This window comes from Coregonus clupeaformis, chromosome 13, assembly GCF_020615455.1.
Source record: "Coregonus clupeaformis isolate EN_2021a chromosome 13, ASM2061545v1, whole genome shotgun sequence".
Taxonomy (NCBI): Eukaryota; Metazoa; Chordata; class Actinopteri; order Salmoniformes; family Salmonidae; genus Coregonus; species Coregonus clupeaformis.
In genome coordinates this window covers 985,646-1,002,115 of record NC_059204.1, presented here as the reverse complement: position 1 = coordinate 1,002,115, position 16,470 = coordinate 985,646, and the positions used below count along the sequence as shown (strand labels likewise).

The 16,470-nt window shown below is 49.9% G+C and overlaps 1 protein-coding gene across 2 annotated transcripts in view; it reads right to left on the bottom strand.

Annotated features, from left to right (window-relative positions):
* Window positions 1-16,470, bottom strand: part of c13h11orf1 (chromosome 13 C11orf1 homolog) — a 54,682-nt gene that overhangs the window by 18,522 nt on the left and 19,690 nt on the right. Inside the window, exon 2 of one of the 2 annotated variants that reach the window (XM_045224536.1) lies at window positions 11,802-12,054. In XM_045224536.1, coding sequence (XP_045080471.1) covers window positions 11,802-12,050 — 249 coding nt within the window. In that variant the 5' untranslated portion in view covers window positions 12,051-12,054. The remainder of the gene's footprint in view (window positions 1-11,801; window positions 12,055-16,470) is intronic. The other variant, XM_045224537.1, reaches the window with a different exon arrangement.

Genomic DNA, 16,470 nt, shown 5'->3' with positions numbered 1-16,470 from the left:
CTATCTCATATTCCAGTTAACTGCCATGTGATTCTCCACCCATGTAGGCAGCCTACTCTATCTCATATTCCAGTTAACTGCCATGTGATTCTCCACCCATGTAGGCAGCCTACTCTATCTCATATTCCAGTTAACTGCCAGGTGATTCTCCACCCATGTAGGCAGCCTACTCTATCTCATATTCCAGTTAACTGCCAGGTGATTCTCCACCCATGTAGGCAGCCTACTCTATCTCATATTCCAGTTAACTGCCAGTTGATTCTCCACCCATGTAGGCAGCCTACTCTATCTCATAATCCAGTTAACTGCCAGGTGATTCTCCACCCATGTAGGCAGCCTACTTTATCTCATATTCCAGTTAACTGCCAGGTGATTCTCCACCCATGTAGGCAGCCTACTCTATCTCATATTCCAGTTAACTGCCAGGTGACTCTCCACCCATGTAGGCAGCCTACTCTATCTCATATTCCAGTTAACTGCCAGGTGATTCTCCACCCATGTAGGCAGCCTACTCTATCTCATATTCCAGTTAACTGCCAGGTGATTCTCCACCCATGTAGGCAGCCTACTCTATCTCATATTCCAGTTAACTGCCAGGTGATTCTCCACCCATGTAGGCAGCCAACTTTATCTCATATTCCAGTTAACTGCCAGGTGATTCTCCACCCATGTAGGCAGCCTACTCTATCTCATATTCCAGTTAACTGCCAGGTGATTCTCCACCCATGTAGGCAGCCTACTCTATCTCATATTCCAGTTAACTGCCAGGTGATTCTCCACCCATGTAGGCAGCCTACTCTATCTCATATTCCAGTTAACTGCCATGTGATTCTCCACCCATGTAGGCAGCCTACTCTATCTCATATTCCAGTTAACTGCCATGTGATTCTCCACCCATGTAGGCAGCCTACTCTATCTCATATTCCAGTTAACTGCCATGTGATTCTCCACCCATGTAGGCAGCCTACTCTATCTCATATTCCAGTTAACTGCCATGTGATTCTCCACCCATGTAGGCAGCCTACTCTATCTCATATTCCAGTTAACTGCCATGTGATTCTCCACCCATGTAGGCAGCCTACTCTATCTCATATTCCAGTTAACTGCCAGGTGATTCTCTACCCATGTAGGCAGCCTACTCTATCTCATATTCCAGTTAACTGCCAGGTGATTTTCCACCCATGTAGGCAGCCTACTCTATCTCATATTCCAGTTAACTGCCAGGTGATTCTCCACCCATGTAGGCAGCCTACTCTATCTCATAATCCAGTTAACTGCCAGGTGATTCTCCACCCATGTAGGCAGCCTACTTTATCTCATATTCCAGTTAACTGCCAGGTGATTCTCCACCCATGTAGGCAGCCTACTCTATCTCATATTCCAGTTAACTGCCAGGTGATTCTCCACCCATGTAGGCAGCCTACTCTATCTCATATTCCAGTTAACTGCCAGGTGATTCCCCACCCATGTAGGCAGCCTACTCTATCTCATATTCCAGTTAACTGCCATGTGATTCTCCACCCATGTAGGCAGCCTACTCTATCTCATATTCCAATTAACTGCCAGGTGATTCTCCACCCATGTAGGCAGCCTACTCTATCTCATATTCCAGTTAACTGCCATGTGATTCTCCACCCATGTAGGAAGCCTTCTCTATCTCATATTCCAGTTAACTGCCAGGTGATTCTCCACCCATGTAGGCAGCCTACTCTATCTCATATTCCAGTTAACTGCCAGGTGATTCTCCACCCATGTAGGCAGCCTACTCTATCTCATATTCCAGTTAACTGCCATGTGATTCTCCACCCATGTAGGCAGCCTACTCTATCTCATATTCCAATTAACTGCCAGGTGATTCTCCACCCATGTAGGCAGCCTACTCTATCTCATATTCCAGTTAACTGCCATGTGATTCTCCACCCATGTAGGAAGCCTTCTCTATCTCATATTCCAGTTAACTGCCAGGTGATTCTCCACCCATGTAGGCAGCCTACTCTATCTCATATTCCAGTTAACTGCCAGGTGATTCTCCACCCATGTAGGCAGCCTACTCTATCTCATAATCCAGTTAACTGCCAGGTGATTCTCCACCCATGTAGGCAGCCTACTCTATCTCATATTCCAGTTAACTGCCAGGTGATTCTCCACCCATGTAGGCAGCCTACTCTATCTCATATTCCAGTTAACTGCCAGGTGATTCTCCACCCATGTAGGCAGCCAACTTTATCTCATATTCCAGTTAACTGCCAGGTGATTCTCCACCCATGTGGTCCTCTGTAGCTCAGCTGGTAGAGCACGGCACTTGTAACGCCAAGGTAGTGGGTCCGATCCCGGGATCACCCATACACAAAAATGTATGCACGCATGACTGTAAGTTGCTTTGGATAAAAGCGTCTGCTAAATGGCATACTATTATTATTATTATTATATTATTATGTAGGCAGCCTACTCTATCTCATATTCCAGTTAACTGCCAGGTGATTCTCCACCCATGTAGGCAGCCTACTCTATCTCATATTCCAGTTAACTGCCAGGTGATTCTCCACCCATGTAGGCAGCCTACTCTATCTCATATTCCAGTTAACTGCCAGGTGATTCTCCACCCATGTAGGCAGCCTACTCTATCTCATATTCCAGTTAACTGCCAGGTGATTCTCCACCCATGTAGGCAGCCTACTCTATCTCATATTCCAGTTAACTGCCAGGTGATTCTCCACCCATGTAGGCAGCCTACTCTATCTCATATTCCAGTTAACTGCCAGGTGATTCTCCACCCATGTAGGCAACCTACTCTATCTCACATTCCAGCTAACTGCCAGGTGATTCTCCACCCATTTAGGCAGCCTACTCTATCTCATATTCCAGTTAACTGCCATGTGATTCTCCACCCATGTAGGCAGCCTACTCTATCTCATATTCCAGTTAACTGCCAGGTGATTCTCCACCCATGTAGGCAGCCTACTCTATCTCATATTCCAGTTAACTGCCAGGTGATTCTCCACCCATGTAGGCAGCCTACTCTATCTCATATTCCAGTTAACTGCCAGGTGATTCTCCACCCATGTAGGCAGCCTACTCTATCTCATATTCCAGTTAACTGCCAGGTGATTCTCCACCCATGTAGGCAGCCAACTTTATCTCATATTCCAGTTAACTGCCAGGTGATTCTCCACCCATGTGGTCCTCTGTAGCTCAGCTGGTAGAGCACGGCACTTGTAACGCCAAGGTAGTGGGTCCGATCCCCGGGATCACCCATACACAAAAATGTATGCACGCATGACTGTAAGTTGCTTTGGATAAAAGCGTCTGCTAAATGGCATACTATTATTATTATTATTATATTATTATGTAGGCAGCCTACTCTATCTCATATTCCAGTTAACTGCCAGGTGATTCTCCACCCATGTAGGCAGCCTACTCTATCTCATATTCCAGTTAACTGCCAGGTGATTCTCCACCCATGTAGGCAGCCTACTCTATCTCATATTCCAGTTAACTGCCAGGTGATTCTCCACCCATGTAGGCAGCCTACTCTATCTCATATTCCAGTTAACTGCCAGGTGATTCTCCACCCATGTAGGCAGCCTACTCTATCTCATATTCCAGTTAACTGCCATGTGATTCTCCAGCCATGTAGCCAGCCTACTCTATCTCATATTCCAGTTAACTGCCAGGTGATTCTCCACCCATGTAGGCAGCCTACTCTATCTCATATTCCAGTTAACTGCCATGTGATTCTCCACCCATGTAGGCAGCCTACTCTATCTCATATTCCAGTTAACTGCCAGGTGATTCTCCACCCATGTAGGCAGCCTACTCTATCTCATATTCCAGTTAACTGCCATGTGATTCTCCACCCATGTAGGCAGCCTACTCTATCTCATATTCCAGTTAACTGCCAGGTGATTCTCCACCCATGTAGGCAGCCTACTCTATCTCATATTCCAGTTAACTGCCAGGTGATTCTCCACCCATGTAGGCAGCCTACTCTATCTCATATTCCAGTTAACTGCCAGGTGATTCTCCACCCATGTAGGCAGCCTACTCTATCTCATAATCCAGTTAACTGCCAGGTGATTCTCCACCCATGTAGGCAGCCTACTTTATCTCATATTCCAGTTAACTGCCAGGTGATTCTCCACCCATGTAGGCAGCCTACTCTATCTCATATTCCAGTTAACTGCCAGGTGACTCTCCACCCATGTAGGCAGCCTACTCTATCTCATATTCCAGTTAACTGCCAGGTGATTCTCCACCTATGTAGGCAGCCTACTCTATCTCATATTCCAGTTAACTGCCAGGTGATTCTCCACCCATGTAGGCAGCCTACTCTATCTCATATTCCAGTTAACTGCCAGGTGATTCTCCACCCATGTAGGCAGCCAACTTTATCTCATATTCCAGTTAACTGCCAGGTGATTCTCCACCCATGTAGGCAGCCTACTCTATCTCATATTCCAGTTAACTGCCAGGTGATTCTCCACCCATGTAGGCAGCCTACTCTATCTCATATTCCAGTTAACTGCCAGGTGATTCTCCACCCATGTAGGCAGCCTACTCTATCTCATATTCCAGTTAACTGCCATGTGATTCTCCACCAATGTAGGCAGCCTACTCTATCTCATATTCCAGTTAACTGCCAGGTGATTCTCCACCCATGTAGGCAGCCTACTCTATCTCATATTCCAGTTAACTGCCAGGTGATTCTCCACCCATGTAGGCAGCCTACTCTATCTCATATTCCAGTTAACTGCCAGGTGACTCTCCACCCATGTAGGCAGCCTACTCTATCTCATATTCCAGTTAACTGCCAGGTGATTCTCCACCTATGTAGGCAGCCTACTCTATCTCATATTCCAGTTAACTGCCAGGTGATTCTCCACCCATGTAGGCAGCCTACTCTATCTCATATTCCAGTTAACTGCCAGGTGATTCTCCACCCATGTAGGCAGCCTACTCTATCTCATATTCCAGTTAACTGCCAGGTGATTCTCCACCCATGTAGGCAGCCTACTCTATCTCATATTCCAGTTAACTGCCAGGTGATTCTCCACCCATGTAGGCAGCCTACTCTATCTCATATTCCAGTTAACTGCCATGTGATTCTCCACCAATGTAGGCAGCCTACTCTATCTCATATTCCAGTTAACTGCCAGGTGATTCTCCACCCATGTAGGCAGCCTACTCTATCTCATATTCCAGTTAACTGCCATGTGATTCTCCACCCATGTAGGCAGCCTACTCTATCTCATATTCCAGTTAACTGCCATGTGATTCTCCACCCATGTAGGCAGCCTACTCTATCTCATATTCCAGTTAACTGCCATGTGATTCTCCACCCATGTAGGCAGCCTACTCTATCTCATATTCCAGTTAACTGCCAGGTGATTCTCTACCCATGTAGGCAGCCTACTCTATCTCATATTCCAGTTAACTGCCAGGTGATTCTCCACCCATGTAGGCAGCCTACTCTATCTCATATTCCAGTTAACTGCCAGGTGATTCTCCACCCATGTAGGCAGCCTACTCTATCTCATAATCCAGTTAACTGCCAGGTGATTCTCCACCCATGTAGGCAGCCTACTTTATCTCATATTCCAGTTAACTGCCAGGTGATTCTCCACCCATGTAGGCAGCCTACTCTATCTCATATTCCAGTTAACTGCCAGGTGATTCTCCACCCATGTAGGCAGCCTACTCTATCTCATATTCCAGTTAACTGCCAGGTGATTCTCCACCCATGTAGGCAGCCTACTCTATCTCATATTCCAGTTAACTGCCATGTGATTCTCCACCCATGTAGGCAGCCTACTTTATCTCATATTCCAATTAACTGCCAGGTGATTCTCCACCCATGTAGGCAGCCTACTCTATCTCATATTCCAGTTAACTGCCATGTGATTCTCCACCCATGTAGGAAGCCTTCTCTATCTCATATTCCAGTTAACTGCCAGGTGATTCTCCACCCATGTAGGCAGCCTACTCTATCTCATATTCCAGTTAACTGCCATGTGATTCTCCACCCATGTAGGCAGCCTACTCTATCTCATATTCCAGTTAACTGCCAGGTGATTCTCCACCCATGTAGGCAGCCTACTCTATCTCATATTCCAGTTAACTGCCAGGTGATTCTCCACCCATGTAGGCAGCCTACTCTATCTCATATTCCAGTTAACTGCCAGGTGATTCTCCACCCATGTAGGCAGCCTACTCTATCTCATATTCCAGTTAACTGCCATGTGATTCTCCACCCATGTAGGCAGCCTACTCTATCTCATATTCCAGTTAACTGCCAGGTGATTCTCCACCCATGTAGGCAGCCTACTCTATCTCATATTCCAGTTAACTGCCAGGTGATTCTCCACCCATGTAGGCAGCCTACTCTCTCTTATATTCCAGTTAACTGCCATGTGATTCTCCACCCATGTAGGCAGCCTACTCTATCTCATATTCCAGTTAACTGCCAGGTGATTCTCCACCCATGTAGGCAGCCTACTCTATTTCATATTCCAGTTAACTGCCAGGTGATTCTCCACCCATGTAGGCAGCCTACTTTATCTCATATTCCAGTTAACTGCCAGGTGATTCTCCACCCATGTAGGCAGCCTACTCTATCTCATATTCCAGTTAACTGCCATGTGTTTCTCCACCCATGTAGGCAGCCTACTCTATCTCATATTCCAGTTAACTGCCAGGTGTTTCTCCACCCATGTAGGCAGCCTACTCTATCTCATATTCCAGTTAACTGCCAGGTGATTCTCCACCCATGTAGGCAGCCTACTCTATCTCATATTCCAGTTAACTGCCAGGTAATTCTCCATCCATGTAGGCAGTCTACTCTATCTCATATTCCAGTTAACTGCCAGGTGATTCTCCACCCATGTAGGCAGCCTACTCTATCTCATATTCCAGTTAACTGCCATGTGATTCTCCACCCATGTAGGCAGCCTACTCTATCTCATATTCCAGTTAACTGCCAGGTGATTCTCCACCCATGTAGGCAGCCTACTTTATCTCATATTCCAGTTAACTGCCAGGTGATTCTCCACCCATGTAGGCAGCCTACTCTATCTCATATTCCAGTTAACTGCCAGGTGATTCTCCACCCATGTAGGCAGCCTACTCTATCTCATATTCCAGTTAACTGCCATGTGATTCTCCACCCATGTAGGCAGCCTACTCTATCTCATATTCCAGTTAACTGCCAGGTGATTCTCCACCCATGTAGGCAGCCTATTCTATCTCATATTCCAGTTAACTGCCAGGTGATTCTCCACCCATGTAGGCAGCCTATTCTATCTCATATTCCAGTTAACTGCCATGTGTTTCTCCACCCATGTAGGCAACCTACTCTATCTCATATTCCAGTTAACTGCCAGGTGATTCTCCACCCATGTAGGCAGCCTACTCTATCTCATACTCCAGTTAACTGCCAGGTGATTCTCCACCCATGTAGGCAGCCTACTCTATCTCATATTCCAGTTAACTGCCAGGTGATTCTCCACCCATGTAGGCAGCCTACTCTATCTCATATTCCAGTTAACTGCCAGGTGATTCTCCACCCATGTAGGCAGCCTACTCTATCTCATATTCCAGTTAACTGCCAGGTGATTCTCCACCCATGTAGGCAGCCTACTCTATCTCATATTCCAGTTAACTGCCAGGTGTTTCTCCACCCATGTAGGCAGCCTACTCTATCTCATATTCCAGTTAACTGCCAGGTGATTCTCCACCCATGTAGGCAGCCTACTCTATCTCATATTCCAGTTAACTGCCAGGTGATTCTCCACCCATGTAGGCAGCCTACTCTATCTCATATTCCAGTTAACTGCCAGGTGATTCTCCACCCATGTAGGCAGCCTACTCTATCTCATATTCCAGTTAACTGCCAGGTGATTCTCCACCCATGTAGGCAGCCTACTCTATCTCATATTCCAGTTAACTGCCAGGTGTTTCTCCACCCATGTAGGCAGCCTACTCTATCTCATATTCCAGTTAACTGCCAGGTGATTCTCCACCCATGTAGGCAGCCTACTCTATCTCATATTCCAGTTAACTGCCAGGTGATTCTCCACCCATGTAGGCAGCCTACTCTATCTCATATTCCAGTTAACTGCCAGGTGATTCTCCACCCATGTAGGCAGCCTACTCTATTTCAAAGAGACCACACATACTAGGTTCACTTGAACTCTCCCGCCCAACTAGGAGAGGGAGGATACTGAAGTTGAAGCAGAGAATTCTGAGTGTGTGAGTAATGTGAAAAAGATGTGTTTTAATACAATAGTCAGGCTAACGCATACAAAACAGAAAGAGGCCCGTTTCCAAAAAATCTGTGGGATAACAAAAATATTTTCATCTCAAAGTCATCTGTCTGACTGCCTGCAGCATGAAAAATGCAGATCGCGCCGCAGTGATCTCTGTCGGAGCCACAGCCCTCTAGTGCCGTCAGTACACAACACTATGCTCATCATGTCTTAGCAGGATCAGATGGGGACAGGTGTCTCAGCAGGGTCAGACAGCCAGGGAAGACCAGTCTACGGAGCTCAGGGGAATTTGACAGTATATTAACAATATCAGTGAATGTTACAAAGTTCCATCTTGAGTTGATGGGTCGACCTACAGTAGCCACAAGACAGCAGTCTAAGCTTAAAGCTACAGTCTGGGATCTGGGAATAATGGTCATTTTAATTATTGAACCATTGATTCTATTCTTGGATAATATAATGTGTAAATGTACACCAAGGTAATTCTTTGTCATGCCTCATTTTTGGAGGATCAGATGGTGACGGGGATCTCAGCAGGGTCAGGCAGCCAGGGAAGACCCGTCAGGGTCAGGCAGCCAGGGAAGACCAGTCAGGGTCAGGCAGCCAGGGAAGACCAGTCAGGGTCAGGCAGCCAGGGAAGACCCGTCAGGGTCAGGCAGCCAGGGAAGACCAGTCAGGGTCAGGCAGCCAGGGAAGACCCGTCAGGGTCAGGCAGCCAGGGAAGACCCGTCAGGGTCAGGCAGCCAGGGAAGACCCGTCTGTGATGGAGCTGAGGTGATTGTTTGCAGATACAACACTTTATTCTCTCTGTGCAGCAAACACTGGACAAGCAAGATGCTTCAAAGATTGAAACTATTTAAAGGCAGTCTGACAAACCTCTAAAGTTGATTTCCAAACTGTATCAAGCGTTGATAGAGGCATTTCCCGGTGACACAAAACATGTCAAACTAAAATGTGAGGAAGACCTGGGAGACGCTATTGATGATGATGAATGGATACAGAGATGTCAGAATGCCCAGTCATCTTCACATAATCTCAGACATAAATTACTGCAGTTTAAGGCCATCCATAGAACGTACTATATGCCAGTGAAACTGAATAACATGCACTCAGAAATGTCATTCCTCTGCTAGAGGTGTAAAACACAAAAGGGACATATTTGCATGTTATGGTCTTGTGAAGGCTGACTGAATTCTGGCAAAGAGTATGTTATTTTATCTCAGCATGTCTACAGATTCTCCCTTCTCCCTGCTTTTGTTCACTTGGAAATGTTGATACTGGACGCCAAGCGGTACCGGAGCGCCAAGTCTAGGTCCAAAAGGCTTCTTAACAGCTTCTACCCCCAAGCCATAAGACTCCTGAACAGCTAATCATGGCTACCTGGACTATTTGCATTAAGGGTATACTGGGCAATAATGCCTTATATGGAATACAGTACGACTAAAGGAGTCTGTATTGAAAACAGGCCCACGTCAGGGGAGATCCCTCTTAAGGCAATCCCTAGCTGCTGGGCTGCTCAGTCCTGGCCCTGGGGGTCTGCCGTCCTGTGGGTTGTCACTCTGGCCTAACACACCTGAAACCAATAATTCATGTTTCACTAAGATCCTAAAGCTGAGTGGGGTGTGTTGGGTTGGGGCGCTGCAGGGCCGTGGACCCCTAGGGGCAGGAAGGGGCGACCCAGCTGTATTGGGTGGAAGTAAAAAGCTCTACAGTACTATTAGACCTATGAGATTAATTATATGGTGGATTTGCTGTTTCTGTGTGTTCATGTATATTTGAGGTGTACTGCATGTGTATATATATATATATATATTTTTTAAACCTTTCCCTTGGGAATAAAACATTTTTAAGGTGTGAAATAGGAAGGAAATTGTATTGGGAGAGAGTTGAGTTATTGACTAGACAGGTGGGGGTCGGGTGTGTAGGCGGCTCGGGCTGACTGGTCAGTCTGGCTGGAAGGCGGCTCGGGCTGGCTGGTCAGTCTGGCTGGAAGGCGGCTCGGGCTGGCTGGTCAGTCTGGCTGGAAGGCGGCTCGGGCTGACTGGTCAGTCTGGCTGGTCAGTCTGGCTGGTCAGTCTGGCTGGTTATAGAGGATGTCTTAATAAATCAAAAGTCTTTGTCGTTTTTAAAGAGTTGATTCCTTTTTGTTCTAAATGGAGACGCCATATTGGATTGTGTAAAAATGCAGGAAATGAGCTTTAGATGCCCAAAATAATTCCTCCCCCAGACCCCCGCCCTCCACCCCCCAGACCCCCGCCCTCCACCCCCCAGACCCCCCAGACCCCCGGCCTCCCCCTAACCCCCGCCCTCCCCCAGACCCCCGCCTCCACCCCCCCAGACCCCCAGACCCCCGCCCTCCCCCTAACCCCGCCTCCCCCAGACCCCCCGCCCTCCACCCCCAGACCCCCCAGACCCCCCGCCTCCCCAGACCCCCCAGACCCCCGCCTCCCCCAGACCCCGCTCTCCCCCAGACCCCCCAGACCCCCGCCTCCCCCCAGACCCCCGCCTCCCCCTAACCCCGCTCTCCCCCAGACCCCCGCCTCCCCCAGACCCCCCAGACCCCCGGCCTCCCCCAGACCCCCGCCTCCCCCTAACCCCCGCCTCCCCCAGACCCCCCCAGACCCCGCTCTCCCCCAGACCCCCGCCCGCCCTCCCCCCCCAGACCCCCGCCCGCCTCCCCAGACCCCGCCCGCCCTCCCTCCCCCAGACCCCGCCTCCCCCAGACCCCGCCTCCCCCAGACCCCCCCAGACCCCCGCTCTCCCCCAGACCCCGCCTCCCCAGACCCCCCCAGACCCCCGCCTCCCCCAGACCCCCGCCCTCCCCAGACCCCCCAGACCCCGCCCTCCCCCCAGACCCCCGCCTCCCCCCTAACCCCCCGCCCTCCCCCAGACCCCCCAGACCCCCGCTCTCCCCCAGACCCCCGCCCGCCCTCCCCCCAGACCCCCGCCCGCCCTCCCCCAGACCCCGCCCGCCCTCCCTCCCCCAGACCCCGCCCTCCCCCAGACCCCGCCCTCCCCCAGACCCCCGCCCCGCCCACCCCCCAGACCCCCGCCCCGCCCTCCCTCCCCCAGACCCCCGCCCTCCCCCCGCCCTCCCCCAGACCCCGCCCTCCCCCGCCCTCCCCCAGACCCCCCGCCCCCCAGACCCCCGCCAGGTTAAGTCCCCCCCACTAACCTGAGAAGTCTAACTTGTAAAGGTAGGAGTCTGACGTGAAAATAGGAGTCTAACCTGTAAAGGTAGGGGTCTGGCCTGTGAACGGGGCTAACCTGTGAAGGGGGCTAACCTGTGAACGGGGCTAACCTGTGAACGGGGCTAACCTGTGAAGGGGGCTAACCTGTGAAGGGGTCTAACCTGTGAAGGGGGCTAACCTGTGAAGGTAGGGGTCTAACCTGTGAAGGTAGGGGTCTAACCTGTGAAGGTAGGGGTCTGGCCTGTGAAGGGGTCTAACCTGTGAAGGGGGCTAACCTGTGAACGGGGCTAACCTGTGAAGGGGTCTAACCTGTGAAGGGGTCTAACCTGTGAAGGTAGGGGCTAACCTGTGAAGGTAGGGGTCTAACCTGTGAAGGTAGGGGTCTGGCTTTCCGGTATTGAGTGCTGTCTTTTTGTTGTTCGACCCAGTTACCGATCAGAGTCCCGGTACCATATCCGTCCTCGCTGGTTCCGCAGCGCCAGCCGTACTGATGGAACTTGTCCTCCGGCCGAGCGTCGCTCCATACCTCACTCTGCCCAGACGCACGCAGCATGTAGTGGAACGGAGGAGAGCAGAAGGTCCATGGGAATGACATCCTGCTGGGGGGGGGAATAAATGTTTTGCCTATAAATCCGCAAATCAGTTATAGAAACCATTGCCCCTCATGGTTGTGAGGTCTGGGGTCCACTCACCAACCAATAATTCACAAAAAGGGACAAATACCAAATTTAGACATTCTGCAAAAACATCCTCCGTGTACAACGTAAAACAGCAAATAATGCATGCAGGGCAGAATTCCCTCTAATTATCCAAATCCAGAAGAGAGATGTTAAATTCTACAATTAACTAAAAGGAAGCGATTCTCAAACCTTCCATAACAAAGCCCTCACCTACAGAGAGATTAACCTGGAAAAGAGTCCCCTCAGCCAGCTGATTCTGGGGCTCTGTTCACAAACAGACTCCACAGAGCCCCAGGACAGCAACACAATTAGACCCAACCAAATTATGAGAAAACAGAAGATAATTATTTGACACATTGGAAAGAATTAACCCCAAAAAACTGAACAAACTGGAATAATATCTGGTGCTAAACAGAGAGTACACAGTGGCAGAATACCTGACCACCGTGACTGACCCAAAATTAAGAAAAGCCTTGACTATGTACAGACTCAGTGAGCATAGCCTTGCTATTGAGAGCAACCTGGAGTCAGGGTTAGAAGTAGCATAGTAAACTAAATCCGGGACACTTCATATGGTATGTATTAATTTTTGGATGACCATCATCCATTTCGTATGATATGTTACGAATCAAATTCGTATGATATGTTACGAATATGCAAAACGTATATGTTACAGATTCCAATTTGTTGTGGTTAACGTTAGCTAGGTGGCTAACGTTAGCTAGGCTAGGGGTTAGGGTTATGGGTTAAGGTTAGGTTAAAGGGTTAAGGTTAGAGTTAGCTAACATGCTAAGTAGTTGCAAATGAGCTAAAAAGTAGTATTATAGACACTATGTTCTGGGATTTCCTATGATCTTCTATGTAGAAGACCCCTTACAGTATTATAGACACTATGTCCTGGGATTTTATTTGATAATCTATGTAGAAGAACCCCTTTCAGTATTATAGACACTATGTCCTGGGATTTCCTGGGATCTTCTATGCAGAAGAACCCCTTACAGTATTATAGACACTATGTCCTGGGATTTCCTATGATTTTCAATGTAGAAGAACCCCTTACAGTATTATAGACACTATGTCCTGGGATTTCCTGGGATCTTCTATGTAGAAGAACCCCTTACAGTATTATAGACACTATGTCCTGGGATTTCCTATGATCTTCTATGTAGAAGAACCCCTTACAGTATTATAGACACTATGTCCTGGGATTTCCTATGATCTTCTATGTAGAAGAACCCCTTACAGTATTATAGACACTATGTCCTGGGATTTCCTATGATTTTCTATGTAGAAGAACTCTCCTTACAGTATTATAGACACTATGTCCTGGGATTTCCTATGATCTTCTATGTAGAAGAACCCCTTACAGTATTATAGACACTATGTCTGTCAGATGTGCTGTATGTGGAAGGTGCGGGAATCAGGCGCAGGACACAGAAGCTTCATTCAACAGTCTTTAGTGAATCAATACGGGCAAAAGTGCCCGGAGACGAGCGATACGCATACAGGCGTAAGCAAACAGGAAAAATACAAACGCGCACAACAAGTGCGAAAACCTCTCCTAAACACAAGGAGGGAAAACCAACACCGACACGAAAGACAGGAAGCTCAATAACACACAACACATGACTAACAAAACGAGAACTTATAGGACACATAATCAACGCTAACTAACCACAGGTGTACAACAATCAGACAAAAGCAAACGAACATAGAAACATACAACGGTGGCAGCTAGTACTCCGGGGACGACGACCGCCGAAACCTGCCCGAGCAAGGAGGAGGAGCAGCCTCGGCAGATTCCGTGACAGTACCCCCCTTGACGCGCGGCTCCAGCCGTGCGCCGACCCCGGCCTCGGGGACGACCAGGAGGACGCGGTGCAGGGCGCGTGAGGGGTGACTACGGTGGAACTCAGTCAGGAGAGACGGGTCTAGGATGTCCCTCCTCGGCACCCAGCACCGCTCCTCCGGGCCGTACCCCTCCCACTCCACGAGATATTGGAGACCCCCATCCGACGTCTCGAATCCAAGATGGACCGAACTGTGTACGCCGGAGCCCCCTCGATGTCCAATGGGGCGGAGGAGTCTCTGCTATCTCACCTTCCTGGAGTGGACCAGCTACCACCGGCCTGAGAAGAGACACATGGAACGAGGGGTTAATATTCTTATACTCAATAGGTAGTAGTAACCTGTAACACACCTCGTTCAATCTCCTCAGGACTTTAAAGGGCCCTACAAACCGCCGACCCAGCTTCCGGCAGGGGGCAGGCGGAGGGGTAGGTTTCTGGTCGAGAGCCAGACTCGATCTCCTGGTGCGTACACCGGCCCCTCACTGCGGTGGAGATCGGCGCTCGCTTTTTGTCGACGGATGGCCCGCTGCAGATGGACGTGTGCAGCGTTCCACGTCTCCTCCGAGCGCCTTACCCACTCATCCACCGCAGGGGCCTCGATCTGGCTCTGATGCCACGGTGCCAGAACCGGCTGGTAACCTAACACACATTGGAAAGGGGTTAGGTTGGTGGAGGAGTGGCGAAGAGAATTCTGGGCCATCTCTGCCCAGGGAATATACCTCGCCCACTCCTCCGGCCGGCCCTGGCAATACGACCTCAGAAACCTACCCACATCCTGGTTCACACGTTCTACCTGCCCATTACTCTCCGGATGGTACCCCGAGGTAAGGCTCACCGAGACCCCCAGGCGCTCCATGAACGCTCTCCAGACTCGGGAGGTGAACTGGGGACCTCGATCAGACACTATATCCTCGGGTACCCCGTAATGCCGGAAGACGTGGGTGAATAGTGCCTCAGCGGTCTGCAAGGCAGTGGGAAGACCTGGCTTTGGGAGAAGACGACAGGCTTTAGAGAACCGATCCACAACGACCAGTATGGTGGTATTCCCCTGAGAGGGGGGAAGGTCTGTAACAAAGTCCACCGAGAGGTGAGACCAGGGTCGCTGTGGAACGGGCAGGGGTTGTAACTTACCCCTGGGCAGATGTCTGGGCGCCTTACACTGGGTGCACACCGAACAGGAGGAGACATAAACCCTCACATCCCTGGCTAACGTTGGCCACCAGTACTTAGCGCTAAGGCAGTGCACTGTCCGGCCAATACCTGGATGTCCAGAGGAGGGTGACGTGTGAGCCCAATAAATAAGTCGATCCCCGAACCTCGAGCGGAACGTACGTCCGACCCACCGGACACTGTGGAGGGCTAGGGTCGGGCGCAACGCCCGCTCGATTTCAGCATCGACCTCCCACACTACCGGTGCCACTAGACAAGACTCCGGCAGTATGGAAGTGGGCTCAACGGACCTCTCCTCTGTGTCATACCGCCGGGACAGGGCGTCTGCCTTACCGTTCTGGGACCCAGGGATGTACGTGATTTTAAATACAAAACCGGGTTAGAAACATGTTCCACCGAGCCTGGCGAGGGTTCAGTCTCCTAGCTGCCTGAATGTACTCCAGATTACGGTGGTCAGTCAAAATGAGAAAAGGGTGTTGAGCCCCCTCAAGCCAATGTCTCCACACCTTTAGGGCTTGAACCACGGCTAACAGCTCCTACGTTATAATTCCGCTCCGCCGGGCTGAGCTTTTTAGAGTAGAAGGCACAGGGGCGGAGTTTAGGTGGCGTACCGGACCGTTGTGATAGCACGGCCCCTATACCGGCCTCAGACGCGTCTACCTCTACCTGAAATGGTAAGGCGGGATCCGGATGCGCAAGCACTGGAGCCGAGGTAAACAGGGCCTTCAGTCTCCCAAATGCCCTGTCCGCCTCCGCTGACCACTGCAATCGCACCGACCCCCCTTCAGAAGAGACGTTATGGGAGCTGCCACCTGTCCAAATCCCCGGATAAACCTCCGGTAGTAATTCGCAAAACCCAAGAACTGCTGCACCTCTTTCACGGTGGTTGGGGTTTGCCAATTACGCACGGCTGACACCCGGTCAACCTCCATCTTCACCCCTGACGCGGACAACTGATAACCCAGAAAGGAGACCGACTCCTGGAAAAACAGACATTTCTCTGCCTTGATATACAGGTTGTGCTCCAACAGCCTACCCAACACACGACGCACCAGGGCTACATGCTCGTCTCGGGTAGGCGAGTAAACCAGGATGTCATCTATGTACACGACCACACCCTGCCCCTGCATGTCCCTGAAAATCTCATCCACGAAGGATTGGAAGACTGAAGGAGCATTCATCAACCCGTATGGCATGACGAGATACTCGTAATGACCCGAGGTGGTACTAAATGCCGTTTTCCATTCATCGCCCTCCCTAATGCGCACCAAGTTATACGCGCTCCTGAGATCCAGTTTCGTGAAGAAACGGGCTC